Below are 16,625 nucleotides of genomic sequence, written 5' to 3'. Positions count from 1 at the left end.
TGTATCATACTGAAGAATTATAGGATATTACTTTCTACCACCAAGTGGATAAGCGGAATTTGACCTGGACTGTCATTTCTTTGGAATTTTAATTTTATTCCTTAAGCTTAGGAGTAAGCCATGTTTTTACGTGTGGTACAGTGGTACATTAGCCTTGTTGCCTCATAGCACTCAGCTCCAATTTAGTTCTTACCTAGGGTAACTTCTGTGTGGACTATTCATGTTCTCCCTGTTTACTTGGATTTTGTGTGGGTGATCCTGTTTTCTCCCACATTCCAAAGACAAGTGGATTGGTGATTTCTAAACTGTCTGTTCCCGCTTGCACAGTAAACTCCTTGGATGGTGGCCACTATTCACAGGGTCACTATAGGAGTCAATTGTGTCTTATATGTGTAAACAGACGAATGCTTACCTGTGCTTCTACACAAACTGTGTTTATTCTGTTTTGTTTTATTTATTTTGTTACTTCTGTGATCAGTGTTTTGATAAAAAAAAAAAAAAACTTAATAAAACTGAAGCTGAAGTTGAACTTGTATTTTTTATCATAGCCTGTGTGTATGAATACTTGTACAATGCTGATGTATATAAGTCTACTGATAATTTATATTTCTAGATTTTTTAGTTAAGATTCATAATTCTACATATCATTCATGTCTCTAGTTAAGATTCAAGCTGTAGTTATGTAATATATAGTTACATAATGTGTGTGTGTGTGTGTGTGTGTGTGTGTGTGTGTGTGTGTGTGTGTGTGTGTGTACACACACACACTGTGGGTTGGCATAATGGTTAAGATGTTTACCTCACAAACACACAAACACAGGGTATAATTCTCACCTTTTTTCACTGGTTATTGGCTAGCCATGTAATAGTCTGCATACTAATTGCCTAGTATTTACCTATGAGCCTATATTTGCATGTTTATATATGTATCGATATATTTATTTATTTGACATTTGTTGACTGGGATAATCTAACTGAGCTAGCACCATTTTTAAGCAGATGCCCAGGGACAAAAGCTCCACAATCATATATATTAGTTTAACACACTAACAAATGTAGAGAGTACACAGCTTATTAAAAGAAAAAAAACACAGCATTACATCATAAGGTTATACATCACAAGGGTTAGGTAGATGATCAGTTTTGTACAATTAAATACACAGACTCAGACTGTGTCAAATGCAATTTGTCAAAAACGTTTACAGAATACATTCATATATACAATAGGAAAACAGATAGTTCATTTAAAAGAAAATGTTGCATGTAGAGGCAGTGTCCTGAGTATAATAGAATCACTTTGTCATCTGGTAAGGGATGTGAGACAGTGTCAAAAACTTTGGAGAGGTCTAAAAAGAGGCAGAAGATAAGTTTATTGTCTCTGGCTAGTGAGATAGTGTTGGAAAAGGAAATGAGGGCTGTAGTTGTACTAAGGTTGGGAAGGAAACCATGTTGTGCAGAGATTAGTAGGTTTTCATGGCTAAGATAGTCCAGGATTTGTTTATGTACACATTTTTCCAGTATTTAGAGAGAGGGGACAGAATAGCTTTTGGCCTATAGTTAGATAGCTCTGTGGAGTTACTTCCTTTGTGAATGGGTAGGGTGTAAAATTCTTTCCAGACAGAGGGTACTGTGGATTCACTTAAAGAGTGGTTAATAAAAACTGAAATAGGATAGGCTAATGAGTTAGCTGCTATCTTAAGGAAGAGTGGAGGTAAGTTATCAGCTGAGAAGGAGCATGCTTTAAGTTTATCAATGAAGTAGGACTTAAATATCGATGCAGTTTCTTGAGGAGTATTATTTAGATGGGGGTTTGAAGTTCAGGGGTTGCCTGAGTGTAGCATTTAATTGATGGAGTTCCAGAACTTTTTTTGGATTACTAGAATATAAAGTTTGGGGTCTGTTGTATTTTTTTTGTCTTTAATGATGCATTTTTGGTAAGGTTGCAAAGTTTCTTATAGGTTTGAAGATGTGGAAGAGATTTTGTTGTAGACCATATTTTCCAAGCATTTTCTCTTTTATGCATTAAAGAGCACATTGTTTGAGTTAGCCAGGGTAAGCTGAGAGATTCTAATCGTTTGAAGGGGGCAAAGGAGTTCAGAATGTTTAAAAAGAGAGTTACATTTTTGCACTGTGTCATCAAGAGGTAGATAAGTTAGAAAGGACCAGTTAATGGAGGAGAGAATGATATTAAAGGTGTCAGGGTAGAAACTGGAGAGTTTACAGCATTCTATAAATCTGTGAGGTCTGGAGTGGTGAGGTGAGAATCCATTGTGCTCTAATTGGTGAGTGGTCATTTAATGAGTCAGGTAGAGATTCAGGGTAGTGGTATTTTTGTGGATGAGAAACTAGTATCTAATCTATGATAGAACTAGAATCAGTTGGTTTATTCATATGGGTTGAACTGGTCATTGGTTGTGAGAAGCCATGCAAGTTAATGCTGGAGCAAGGGTTGTTAGCAGTCAGTGAAAGCCAGTTGATGTTTATGTCTCCTAGGAGAGTAGTTTCATTGGTTATATTATGTGTGAACCAGGAGAGGATTAGATCTAATATGGTAATGTTGTCACCAGGAGGTGTGTATATATATATATATATATATATATATATATATATATATATATATATTTTGCAGCTATAGTTACTGTATTGTGGTCATTAATTTTGAAGATGGCAGTTTGGAGTTCAGCAGGGTGAAAAGAAGGGGGAGGGTTGACAAGGGGGTACAAGGTGAGGTGGTTAGAGTAAATTACAAGTTTACTTATTGAGGAGTGTGTGTTTGGTATAGGTTGCACTTGAACTTGACAAAGTGTTTGGAGGGAATAGTTAGGAAGGAGAGAGGTGGAGAGAGTGAGAGGTGATTTTGGCTTGGTTTCTAGGCGGTTTGACAGGGTGTAGGGGGGTTTTGATTTTGGGAAGGGAGGAGTTTGTATTAGAGAAGTTAGAGGCTGCTACTGAGAATGAGTATTGGGAATGAGAGGCTGGGGTATGAAGCTTTAAGATGAAGTGTTTTAGGGTAAGTGAAGACGTAGATGGGAAAGTAAAGTATGTCACAGAACTTACAGAAAGACTATGTAGTCACAGTAGTTAGAGAGATAATTTAGAGGAGTTGATATGTAGTAGAATAGGTGTGTTTACTTTGAGGAGAAGGTAATAGAAGAGGGAGGTGAAGTAAGTGTTGCCCAGGTGAAGGGAGTATTGATGGGTAATGGTGTGTTTGAGGGGAAGTACTTATGCATGACTGGATAAAATGAGTGGGAGGGGTATTCCTTGTGTAGTGGTTAGGTAGGTGGGATTGGTGATTGGTGATTGAGTAGTGATAGGTAAGGAGATGATAGTGTGGAATGTAATTGGTGAAAAATGGGAGGAAGGGGAGGTGCTTGGAAGGGTGGAGAAAAGGAGGTTAGCTATAAATGTAATGTATTCAGGGGCAGGTAGGAATGGGGGTATGGTAAGGGAGCGGAGTGAGCCCAAGTGTAGTGAGGGAGAATGGAGCGGGTTAGGCCAGATCTCAGCATGCTGAGTAGAAAAGAAAAACAATCAGTGAAACAGTAAAAATGAAGCTAAGGCTATTCATTAGAAAAACCTGAGTAGTAGAGATGCGTGAGAGAAACAACAGTTTTTTTTGTAAGGAGAGTAATGACAGGGAGGGGGAACAGGTAGGTTAAAAGAGGGAACAGACCAGTAAAAGCGTAGATGGAAAGGTGGACATAGTGCAGCAGAGGTTGTGGAGAACAGTAAGGATAGATGGAAAGGTACAAATAGTGCAGCAGGAGGGTAGGTTTAAGGTTCAGTGATGGGCTAGGTGCTGGATACATACACAGTAAATGCTGTAATTAAGTGGAGATATGAACATACATTACGAAAGGTTGCAGTTGCAAAGGATTGTTTTGGTAGTGTTGAGGAGGCAAGATGTGCTTCAGGCTGGGTAGATGAGTGTTCCGCTCTGGCGTTTTAATTGTTTAATACCATTAGGAAAGGTTGCAGTGGTGCAGGATTGTTTTGGCAGTGTTGAGGCAAAATGTGCTTCAGGCTGGGTTGATGAGTGTTCCACTCTAGTGTTTTAATTGTTTAACACCATTAGGAAAGGATATATAAATATATATACGCACACACACACACATATATATATATATATATATATATATATATTTACATAGATGTATATATGTACATTCATATATATATATATATATTCTTTTATATTTATATATATATATATATATATATATATATATATATATATATATATATATATATATATATATATATATATATATATATATATATATATACATACACAAAATACTAATTTGGTCACCTGTTGTTGCTTTCGACAGATGCTCAACTGCACTCTGGGAGCATCCAAACGTTCTGGAACTCAGATCCTCAATTTATCCGGTCACATGCAAGTTATTGTAGTATTATGTACGTATAAGTCTACAAACATATTCCTTGTCCTTGTGCATAATATTGTACGGCATATTATTGCATGTTTACTATTCTACTTATGTTGTTTATTTTTTTGAAAGCAACAGCTGTATATTATACATATCAGATATAATGTTCCTGTATTATGTCCTGTTATTATATTCTAGTACAATGTTTAGGTATATTGCCTTGCCTTTTTGGCACTGTTGTTTGCTTAAAAGGGTCTTGGGACCAGCCTATCCACCCAGTTAACAAATTAAAATAAAGAATTGTAGACATACAGTTGCAGTTAAATCAGCAGTGACACTTCGTATGAGCAGTGCACAAGTCTCTATTAGGATTTTCTTATACAAAACATTCAGTGAAGAACCAAAAGGATGAAGATGGTGCTCAAAAAGAGACATGACAGCTTAATAAAAACATACGTGAAAAGTTAACTGTGGAACCTTGAAAGTTCTGATCTGATCAAATGTCACTGCAAGCTGTAATGTTAACAAATAGAAGGAAAGGAAAGCCATCTGTTGTGTTTCACAAATGTAAAGCTTTTCCTTACATATCGGTAAAAGGATAAGGATCACAAGGATGATGCCAAAGCCTGCTGAACTGCCCTCAAAGTAGTTCATGGTCGAGATGGGTGTGCAGGGCTCAAGGTCGCTCTCTGTTAGCTGTTTGGGCTGCTCACAACGATCACCTGTAGAACACAAGAAAATGAGATTGCCAACATCATAAGATTCAGCAGATAAAACATTTTCAATAACTACAATACATCAATGAGGAAACTATGTCATACAAAGACAGGAGAAAAGATGCTAAGATACTACTATCACCATCAGCTAAAGAACATAATGTTATTGTAAGAGGGAGTAATGTTTCCAGTTAACTTCTTCATAATCAGATAAAGGTATACTACATTGTTTTCCATAATTCCTTATTTTACCATGACTGCATCCAATGCAGTGCATTACAAAATACAGTCAAATTGTTTAATCGAAAGCTTATAGGAACTAAATACTACTGAGATCTGAATCAGATCTCATGATTACAGCTTCACAAGCTTCTGGTCAAGACTACAGTTTTTGTTATGAAGTATGTGGGATGTTTGCCCATTTGACATTTCATATCAGCTGACCAGAATACATAGATGCCATGGAAATCCCAAGAGCACTGACCATTCATTCTTTGCCAGTGCCCTCTCTCATGCTGAACCACCTTTCTGCAAGAGGGCCATACTGGTTAATCCCAGAGTAAACTTGCAGATACCCATCCAGTCATTTAGGTTATGTTTAATGTAAGATAGTGAGTCACACTGCTTAACATGTGAAGGAGGTTTATTAGAGAGGTTTGGAAGGTGCTTGGTTATAAACATTTCCTTCCAATGTATTATATTTATCAGTTGGTGAAGATTTAGGTACCTGGTTCTAGTATTAGCTGAGGTATTGGATTTGTAGAGACACAGGAGGTCCATGACAACTGGGTCTATAATTATAGAATAAGTAAGACAGAGATCTTCCTTCATAAGTCTGCAAGTCCCTAAATAAAGGGATAGTGCTTCCAGTCTGTATTGCTAGCTCAGGAACTTTATCCTGTGATTTTTTTGGTTAGGAAGCAGTGGGATGAAAGAAAGAGGTAATTGTGAACATATTTTCCGGGAGTGCCATGAGCTGCTGGACTTTATGGATTCCCTGCAGGATGCACTGTTGGAGATGCTGGGTGGGCAGATTGGTATGATTGATTTTTCTCAGTTATGATACAGAATCGGAATGGCCTTGACATGGTAAAGCCTTGCTGTGTCTAATTATGGTGGCTGCCAAAAAAGTAATTACTAGAAAATGGAAATCAAAATCTAAACCAGCTATACTAGAAGTAGTGAATATAGTAACAGAGATAAAACAACTGGAACTGAGATCTTTAGAAAAGGGTAGAAAAAAACTATATAGGAAAAATGGGAATTGTGGGAACAGTACATACAGGGGAAGAATGAGGTTTAAAGGAAGGCAGGACTTAAATGAGCTATGTAATGTTTGACTGAAAATGATTAGGTAGATTATAAGTGATGTATAATGTTTCAACTTTGAGTGCGTCAGTATAGTTTGTGATGTAAAATGCTTGAAAATAGGATTGGGTAGGTCTGCTTTCATTTATATAAATGTATGATTGCCATGTCGTAAGTGATGATTTAATAAAAATGTTTCTTGTTTAAAAAAAAAGGAATCATCGGGATCATTCTAATTGTTTTATATGTTATTGAAATACATCATTGTTGAGAATAAGGAAATTATTACCTCTTAAAACCTTAATTATATTCCTTTGGAAATTAGTTGTGCTAAATAAAAGGGTTTCTTGAAAAATGTTATATGATCAAAAGAGAATGAGTTATTAACCTTATTTCCTAGGTCCCTGGCTACATTTTCATTTTATAATGGTATGTTGTCTGTATAATATGATGAGGGGAGGGATTGTCTGTGATACCACACTTTTTTTAGCATTTAGTTCTTAGCTCATTTTTGGTACATTGAGAGTTTACTTGGAAGAGTTAATTTGAGGGCACAGTAATTTATAAATTCAGTCTTGGAGGGTTGACTCTTGGTTAAAGATGATAGTAGTGAGGAATATTTTGGTATGCAGAATTTGACAGAAAATCTTCAAGGAATTCAGCCACACACAAAAAAAAAATCAAGTTGACCTGATAAACCACAAGGCTAATTGAGAGTTGTAAATCAATCCTTGTTGCCTGGCTGGTATTACTGGGGTATCTAATTTCATCCAAAAATGTATTCTCGTGAAATTATTTTGCCACTGCAGCTTCACAGAATGACATATCATTCAGTCTGGTTGAATTGTAGAGTTTTTTCCCTAAATAAAATACTGCTGTCATTAATACTCGGAGCAGGATTGTTATATTTGTCACCACATAGCAAAGATAGGGTCAAATTCAAAACTGCATTCAGTCCGCCATGCTACATACAGATTCATCAACAATTTCCTCACACAGCTTCCACCCCAAGCTAAAGAAACAAATAGCATTTAGTGACATAATAGGAGTCCTGTCTGTCAATGGATCTTAAGTATGTGAATTCTGATTCTCAGTTCCAACTTCGCAAAATAGGATTTCTCAAAATCATTCTAGATTTTTTGGTTACAAGGTAAGATTTCCTTTTTCCTGTTTCCTCATGGTTGTACAACCACGTTTTAGTATGTATTAGATGGGAGATGTGGATGGCAAAGTCTCTCAGATGTGGGATGGGTAAGTCCAATCTAACACCAAATGGGAAAGGCTTCACTGCAAAATTCACTTTTTAAATCGATTTTCTAAACTGATAATGTTTCAGGGCATATGTTGTCAGATGAACTTGACTCTTCCAGTTTGTTGCTGACAAATTATATTTCATCTTCCCATGGTGCATCTGAAGTAAACGTATATAAATTCCAAAAGTGTAAACAGGAACAGTATATCACATGCAGATTAATACTTACAAATTACATTCAAACATAGTGCATTACTTCTACATAAACAGACACAAGGCAGGAAAGAACATCACAAGTGCCCACATACTGCCAGTCACTGGTTGCAAAGCATAGAACTGCATGGAAGTACTGTACTGTACTGTACTGTAATGTGTGTTTGTGTGCATGCTTCATTAGCTGCTGCAGTATGGTGGGAAGTATTGTACTGTAATGTGTGTTTGTGTGCATGCTTCATTAGCTGCTGCAGTACTGTGGGAAGTACTGTACTGTAATGTGTGTTTGTGTGCATGCTTCATTAGCTGCTACAGTACTTTGGGAAGTACTGTACTATAATGCGTGTTTGTGTGCATGCTTCATTAGCTGCTGCAGTACTGTGGGAAGTACTGTACTGTAATGTGTGTTTGTGTGCATGCTTCATTAGCTGCTGCAGTACTTTGGGAAGTACTGTACTATAATGCGTGTTTGTGTGCAGGGTTCATTAGCTGCTGCAGTACTTTGGGAAGTACTATACTATAATGTGTGTTTGTGTGCATGCTTCATTAGCTGCTGCAGTACTGTGGGAAGTACTGTACTATAATGTGTGTTTGTGTGCATGCTTCATTAGCTGTTGCAGTACTGTGGGAAGTACTGTACTGTAATGTATGCATGCTTCATTAGCTGCTGCAGTACTTTGGGAAGTACTGTACTATAATGTGTGTTTGTGTGCATGCTTCATTAGCTGCTGCAGTACTGTGGGAAGTACTGTACTGTAATGTATGTTTGTATGCATGCTTCATTAGCTGCTGCAGTACTGTGTGAAGTACTGTACTATAATGTGTGTTTGTGTGCATGCTTCATTAGCTGCTGCAGTACTGTGGGAAGTACTGTACTGTAATGTGTGTTTGTGTGCATGCTTCATTAGCTGCTGCAGTACTGTGTTTGTATGCATGCTTCATTAGCTGCTGCAGTACTTTGGGAAGTACTGTACTATAATGTGTGTTTGTGTGCATGCTTCATTAGCTGCTGCAGTACTGTGTGAAGTACTGTACTGTAATGTGTGTTTGTGTGCATGCTTCATTAGCTGCTGCAGTACTTTGGGAAGTACTGTACTATAATGTGTGTTTGTGTGCATGCTTCATTAGCTGCTGCAGTACTGTGTGAAGTACTGTACTGTAATGTGTGTTTGTGTGCATGCTTCATTAGCTGCTGCAGTACTTTGGGAAGTACTGTACTGTAATGTATGTTTGTATGCATGCTTCATTAGCTGTTGCAGTACTGTATACTTTTAATATATTCCACACATGCCGCCAGAAACATAAGACTGTCTGTCAATAAATGCAGAAGGACAATTTAAGGGTTGATTACTTTGTTGTTCCAAGATTCTGAAAGAGCTGCTAGATTCCAAGTAATTTTACAAATTTCTAACTCATGGTAAATTCAAGCACTTAAATATTATTTAACTTTCCATTTTGGTAAATGGGGATGGCCACTCAAGTTGATTTTTATAGTAGAAACCCACGGGTTTCTTTTATAGTACAAATCTTTATAGTAGAAACCCACGGGTTTCTTTTATAGTACAAATCTTTATAGTAGAAACCCACTTAACAAGGAGGGTAAGTCACATAGTCCGCAGCTGGGAAAAGCTGGGATTCAAACCCGGTATTTCATTTTGTAACTCACCATCTTAACTATTGTGATGCACATCCACATTCTTTATTTTCTCCCTCTAATCTAAAACGTTTGAACATCAGTAACTATTTAGATTTTATTACCACTACATGTGGTTTTATGAGCTCAGTACTCACCATTTCTCCAGAAAAAGACATTTTTTTGGATGTCTTCCTCCTCGGCATCAGTGACTGCCACAATTACATCATGAAATGTTCTATTCCGAATTATGTTAATCTCTTCCTCTGTAAATAAACTGGTAAGATACAGCAAATGTTATTTATCCAAGTACTGACAAAATTATATTTCTCAAATAGAACTATGCTTTAGCATTTCTTCTAATTTACCAGAGCAGGGATGAATTCCAAAAAAGTGCCTTCTCACAAGAGTTGTCAGACTCGAGTGTACACATTTAATTTAGGTCGAAGTCATTGCAACTTGATATTTACTGAAAGTATTATTTTCATTGCTATACTAACTTTGTTTTCCTCAGAATCTTCACAGTGGTTTAAACAGTGTTAGTGAAACTACAGTGAAAGAGCAAGTCTTGAAGCAAATTATATAGATGATTTCAGCTGAATTGTATCTGACTTCCCTTACAGTAAGTACAGAAAGCACTGAAATGTCCCATATGATTAGATTATTTTATTAAAACCAAATAGTCTCTTTGTTATGCTATTGTTCTACCATTCATGCAACTGATTTTAATTACCCTGCAAGACATGGTCCTTAGTTTGCCCTAAAGGTCCTAAGAGTGGGGAGGAGAAGCAGTACTAAACCTGATAACGAAAGTTAACAAAATAACATTTCCATTTTTTTCACCCACTAAATCTTGAACTATATGTTGTGATACCTCCTCCTGACAGCTCCTAACTTTGTTCCACTGAGCATGATTACAAGGAGTGCAAAGTTCTAAGCCAGCAATATGTTGATGAAATGTTATGTCACATATCAAAACTCATTCAATACCATTGCATAACTGTCTGGGTATAGAAATGTGTCAAATATTCAGAGGTCTACATGATAACTACTAATTTTACAAAGGATTATTGTAAACACAGTAGTGAAGCATTCTAAAAATGAATGTGCACAGTTTGCAAATGGCAGGAAGCTATTTGAAAATATTTTTTTCTAAAGGAAAAAATTAATTTCTATAAACTATACTGAACTACTTGTGTTCCTGGCTGCATTATTTTCAATGGCCATGGTAGAGCCCATCACTGGCAATCTAAACTTGCTTAAAAACTAATAAGTTACACAGTCTTTTGTTTATACATTTTTAAAACAACAGTACTCTTTATATTATTCATATATTGTGATTAAAAAGGGTCTGTTGGGGATCAGCACACTTTCTCCCAATCACCAAACATATAAAAAATATAGCGCTTCCTAACCAGCTAGGAGATTTTGCTATGTTACATAATGCCCCAGACAAATCATGAAGTAGAATCTCACTCTTCAGTCTTATTCCTGAAGAAGGCTCCCTGACTGAAACTCACAGTCACTCTTCTGTCCCTCTCTCTCTCTCTCTCTCTCTCTCTCTCTCATTTTCTCTCTCTTGTTCCTGGGAAGGCTCACTTACTGAAGCTTTATGGCTTCAACATACATCAAGTTCAAATGAGCCTAGTCATAACAGGATATTTTAAAACTATACTCAGGGTGCAGCCTTAATACTAGTGGCACGTTTTGTGAATTAATTCAGCACAAGTCAGCTATACTGGACTTCAGCTAACTAAGACAACTTACACACTTGGCGAGGTACAGATTTTCATTTTGTTGTATTTATTCTCCCACCTCCAGAATTATCAAGTTTTCTGTTTGCTCTAGTGACCCTCATTCTTTTTCCAATGGCTTAGACCTTCAGTACTCTGCACTATCCTGTTTACTGGGCATCCACTCCATTTGGAGTACCACATTTCGTTATTCCAGCCTAGGGGACAAGGAAACACTTTCTTACTCCTATACTTCTCTAATCTCACTGAAATAGGAATATATTTTGCACCAACCACAGCAGATGATTAAAAAATGACTATTTCTGGTTCATGCATACGTGGTGCAATATTTACATGTATCCCAAAGGCTATGTGTAGAATAAGCAAGATTTACTGAGGGTGACTGCAGCAATAAAATTATAAATTATCCAGAACTGTCATTACAAAGATGGTTACAGTAGTTGGGAATGCGTGTTTTTGCTGAGCCGACAACAGTGCAATGGCTTTATAGTTGAAAGTCACTTTCAGGAAACATGTGGTGTTTCACTTTCTCCAGTGTTATGCAATTATGGAGTTGATATATATATATATATATATATATATATATATATATATATATATATATATATATATATATTTATAAGTTGGGAAAAGTTTGAAATTATGTTTGCTGAAAGTGGCTTTCCTTTTTTTTTTCTTTGTCCATCAGAGAATACACTTTCAATGAATACTTATTAATCCTAGTATTTCCAGTCATACTTATAAAGGATGTGAGGGATATTCTAAAAAACTGAATCTCAGTGTAAGTAAGTTAGTCTGATGTCATGCTGCTTTGTAAATTAAATGGATTTATTTTCTGTTTTGTAATTGGCTAAGTGGTCTGGATAGTGGATTCAAGCTCAGTTAAAGAATTATAAGGATAAAGAAACAGCATTGTAACAGCACACTGATACAGCTATAGTGGAACAATGTATAATATATATATATATATATATATATATATATATATATATATATATATATATATATATATAAAGGAACTGAAGAGGTAAACAGAGAACAATCATACAATCAGGCAGTAAAATAAAATAATTTGTAATAATGATAATGGCAGAATAAAACTGTAAGTGACACTAATTTTAATGTACATATTTATAAGTGGCACATCTCTTTAGCATACATAGTTTGTACATTAGAAATACAAGATCAAGCAATTGCTTTTAAATGAGGTTAGATACTTTGCTCATAGCATTATCACATGAATTAATTTAGTTTATCCATTGGTACACATTGTGTTTAAAGTACCTACATCCATTTTCTTCTGAAACAAAGGCTTTTAGCTGTGTTCTAAAAGTCGTAATAGTTTGTTGATTTTTTTACATTTTTGTGAGCTTTTATTCCGCACTATTAGATCTATTATATAAAAATATATTTTTCTGACCCAAAACAGGATCTGTTGTTATTCTGGTAGATAGCTTTATGTGCAGTTGTGAACTTGGAGCCCCTTTTTCCAGTTGTTCAACAGTTTCCTTTCTTTTTAATGCCTTGCACTGAGAACAGGCAAACTAAAAATACTTACATCTTATTAATGTAAGTTTATTCAATTAAGTTTATTCAGAGAATGTCAAAAACACTGCAGTCCTCATCTAGAATGTGTGCTGTTAGATTCATATGGTAGTTGTGGAGAAAGTATCTGTTCCTGTCACAATTTTGTAGACTAAGTTAAAACCTGCATTCACTCATAAATCATAGATTCACAACCTCAGGAATTTCAGTACTTCTACCATTAGTTTATCAAACTTTCAATTCAAATGTAAATAATGAAGTAATGCATTAAAAATATATATTTCCAACATGAAAGATGACTCTGCATAAGTGACCTCAAAATTACACTTAAGGTCATAATTGCATAATGTTGATGCCTAGTTTCACAACGTGAGGTCACAAAAAGGGTGAGCTGAAAATCTGGGTTAACAGTATAAAAAAGATGAAACCATTTTTATTATAGTCATGCATTTTAAATGTTATTGAAATACATGGGATATGGAAACATGGCATGAATTGTATTTGTAATGTTATATTTTTGTTACTGTTTTTATTTTTCATTGTTTCCTTTTTAATTAAATGCAGTAAACCCAGCTAAGTAAATGTGCCTTTTCATGGATGATCTGAAGCTTTAGTCTAATTAAGTGATGTGCCCATAACTACATAATATACATGCAGAACATGTGGGAATCATACTTGGTTCAACAGAATATATCTATTTTGTACCTTGGTGTAAAGTAAAAGCAATGGAATAATAATGTGAACAACAACACCATAATAGAACATTTTCTAAGAGACTTAACTTCAGTACAGAACACTGGTGGACTGGCACCTGCTGGTATTCTGAAATCACATGAAATGTATACTAAGGCAGGGTACATCTAGTCTTACCGGTAGTGATACATAAATATGGGTAGTAAAGTGGCTAGAATGGGAGAGGGTGTAAATAGCAGAAAAATTGAATGGATTAGCTCTGAACATTAAAGAGAAAAAATATCTTGTGCTATGAAAAGCAGGTTCTAGTTTCACCTTTGTATAGAACATGTGTTATGTATGTGAGCAATACTTTATCAGTGTCTTCTCTCAATCTGTGTCAACATTTTAAAATAGTCTGTTCATTTCATTAAGGTACTCTCTTACAACAAAATATTCACTGTCCCTTCCAAAAAGTTCCCCTAGTTGTCCATATTGTCTTCAAAGCAATATAAAAGAAAGAGAAAAGGAAAACAAAGAGAAAGAAGAAATGACATATTGAATGAACAAGGAAGGGGTGAATGGGGAAATAAGAATAAGAGAAAGAAAGGAAAATGTTAAAAAAATAAGGAAAATAAGAAAACTATATTTTGTTGAGCAAAACATAGCATTCATCTGGTGTAAAGCTTGGATCTATAACTTTATGCAAAGATCTCCCTCAGACATCATGTCTTTGTTGTCTGCAGTCACTAGATAAAATACTTAATCAATCATTATGTTTGTAACATTACTGAGTGTGTGTGTCACTTCTGGCAGTTCTTTTTTTCTGTGCATTGATAGTTACATGGATTACAGCTGAAATGGATTCTCTGTCCATTTTATCTAATGAACTAAGTAAAACAAAACGGTCTCCAGTTGGCATCCAGAGTTTGCAATATGTCTTAATTAAAGCAGAATGAAAAAAAAAAACATTCTTACCCATTCTGCGTGTTTTCAAACCAAAAACGATCTCCATTTCTCAGACGTTCAAACTGTTCCAAGATAATGGTAGTAAAAAGTTTCCCAAAAGTCCCATTGTTTTCAAGCATTCCTCCAGGAAGCAGTTCCAGTTTGGATGTATCGTTTCTGTAAAGCTGTGCTAACTGCTGGAAAAGCTGGAAAACAGCAACAAAACAGGACATTGTTAATTGTGTGACTGTTGCAGCAACAAGTTTTATTTTGAGAAATCAGAAGTTCAGGAGGCTGAGCATGGATTCAATTTTGAGTAGAAAACAAACTGCATAATCAGTGTTTTACAGTTCTCAGTGACAGTGTTTAACTGTGGCTAATAAACTGTCTGATGAGGAGAAAGTCCAACTGGGCATTCCTAGACTTGGAGAAAGCATATGACAAGGTCCCAAGAAAGCTAATTTGGGCAGTCCTGTGGTGGTCTGAAGCCCCAGAAACATTGGTAGAATTGGTGCAGGCTATGTACAAGGATACACTGACTCAAGTACGGACAGTGTTCGGCTTCACAGAGGGGTTCCCAGTGGGAGTGGGTGTACACCAGGGTTCAGCTCTGAGCCCACTGCTGTTCATACTGGTGATGGACTACATTAGCCAAAGAGGTCGGAGGGAATATAACAAAGTTGCTGTATGGAAACGATGAGGAATTATAGGCAGACTCTGAGCAAAAACTTCAGCAAAGGATAGGAGAATGGAATGCAAAACTAAAGGCACATGAAATGAAACTAAGCAGTATTAATGTCAGCAAATTGGGGAAATCAGAAGAAGCTGAGAATAGAGATAGAAGGGAAGATAGTGGAACAGGTAAACAGCTTCAAGTATCTGGGAGGGGTGGTTGAGGAAAAGGGAAGTCTGAATGAAGAGGTCAAAGCAAGAATCAGAGGGGCTGCAGCCAACTGGCATAGAATGTCAGGTGTAGTCTATGAAGAAGAATGCCAAAGAAAAGTAAGGTGTACAAGACAGTGGTGCGACCAGTACTACTGTATGGTACAGAAACCTGGGCAGTAAAGGCAGAACAGTTGAAGAAGCTAGAGGTTATGGAAATTAACTGCCTGAGAAGGGTGGCAGGATGCACACTGTGGGGCAGACAAAGAAATGAGGACATAAAAGCAGAAGCCAAAGTAGCTCCAATTGCAGAAAAATAAAAGAGAACAGATTACAGTGGTTTGGACACATTTGCAGAAAAGCAGAAGATAATCTGGTGAGGAAGATTTGGGACAGACAGGAAGAAGGTAATAGGAAGTGAGGACATCCAGCAAAGAGGTGGATGGATTGTGTGAAAGAAATTCTGCGACAGTGAGGCATGAATGTTGAAGAAGGCAGGTGTGTGGCACTGACTCAAGAGAGATGGCGACAGTTAACACGATACTTTGACCCCATGTAGAAAAATGGGAAAAGGGGGAGCTGATGATGATGATGATGATGATGAATAAACTGTCTGATGGGATGTAATGCATTTTATCACTCTCCTAATTAGAGGCCTATGCAATTCATTGTGTGATAACATTTGTCAATATTCATGAAAACAAGAACCCTGTCAATAAAACAGTGCCAGCTTCTACAATATTTATGGCTGTCTGTATCACATACACACACTCACACACACATACAAAAAAAACTTTCCTGTAAATAAACTGATTGCAACAGTTTGACAATTATACCCTCTTCATCCACAGTACTCTGAAATTCTAATTCTTCTCTGGACCTTTACAACCTCATCAGTATTATTTGTTTTGTCCACTATTGTGAACAACTCAAGTCAAACGTCCCTCAAACTCCATGTAATTTTGGACCTTCTCATTAGTGCCCTCCCAATTATGACAATTTCCTTTAGGATAGGCCTCCAAAACTGGTACAATACTTCACATAATTAGCTAGTAGATTTGATGAGGACAGAATAAAATGTAAAATAAGTCATTCTCTGTAACATAAATATTTCATTAATCAGTAAAAACACACGGGTGATTTAACTCCCTGATCCATTTGTCATTTAACTTTCCCATACATCCACAGATTTATCCTAGTTTACGTTAGTCTTGTGCATGTGTTAATTATACATAGCAGACATAATTTTTAAAATGTTCATTAATTGTACTGATCCTTTCTTCAGTGCGACTACCAAACTGTTTGTTG

General features: G+C 36.2%; 1 protein-coding gene across 2 annotated transcripts in view; it reads right to left on the bottom strand.

Annotated features, from left to right (window-relative positions):
• LOC122800916 (dual oxidase 1-like) overlaps positions 1-16,625 on the bottom strand; it is a 250,375-nt gene that overhangs the window by 121,396 nt on the left and 112,354 nt on the right. For both annotated transcript variants that reach the window (XM_044070274.1, XM_044070275.1), the window contains exons 13-15: positions 14,466-14,641; positions 9,675-9,793; positions 4,979-5,116 (exon numbers count right to left, since the gene is read on the bottom strand). In XM_044070274.1, coding sequence (XP_043926209.1) covers positions 4,979-5,116; positions 9,675-9,793; positions 14,466-14,641 — 433 coding nt within the window. The remainder of the gene's footprint in view (positions 1-4,978; positions 5,117-9,674; positions 9,794-14,465; positions 14,642-16,625) is intronic.

The sequence above is a fragment of the Protopterus annectens genome, chromosome 4.part1, assembly GCF_019279795.1.
Source record: "Protopterus annectens isolate FY-2018-M chromosome 4.part1, PAN1.0, whole genome shotgun sequence".
NCBI lineage: Eukaryota > Metazoa > Chordata > Ceratodontiformes > Protopteridae > Protopterus > Protopterus annectens.
Note: the sequence above shows the minus strand (reverse complement) of the source record. Positions and strands in the feature narration are given on the sequence as shown.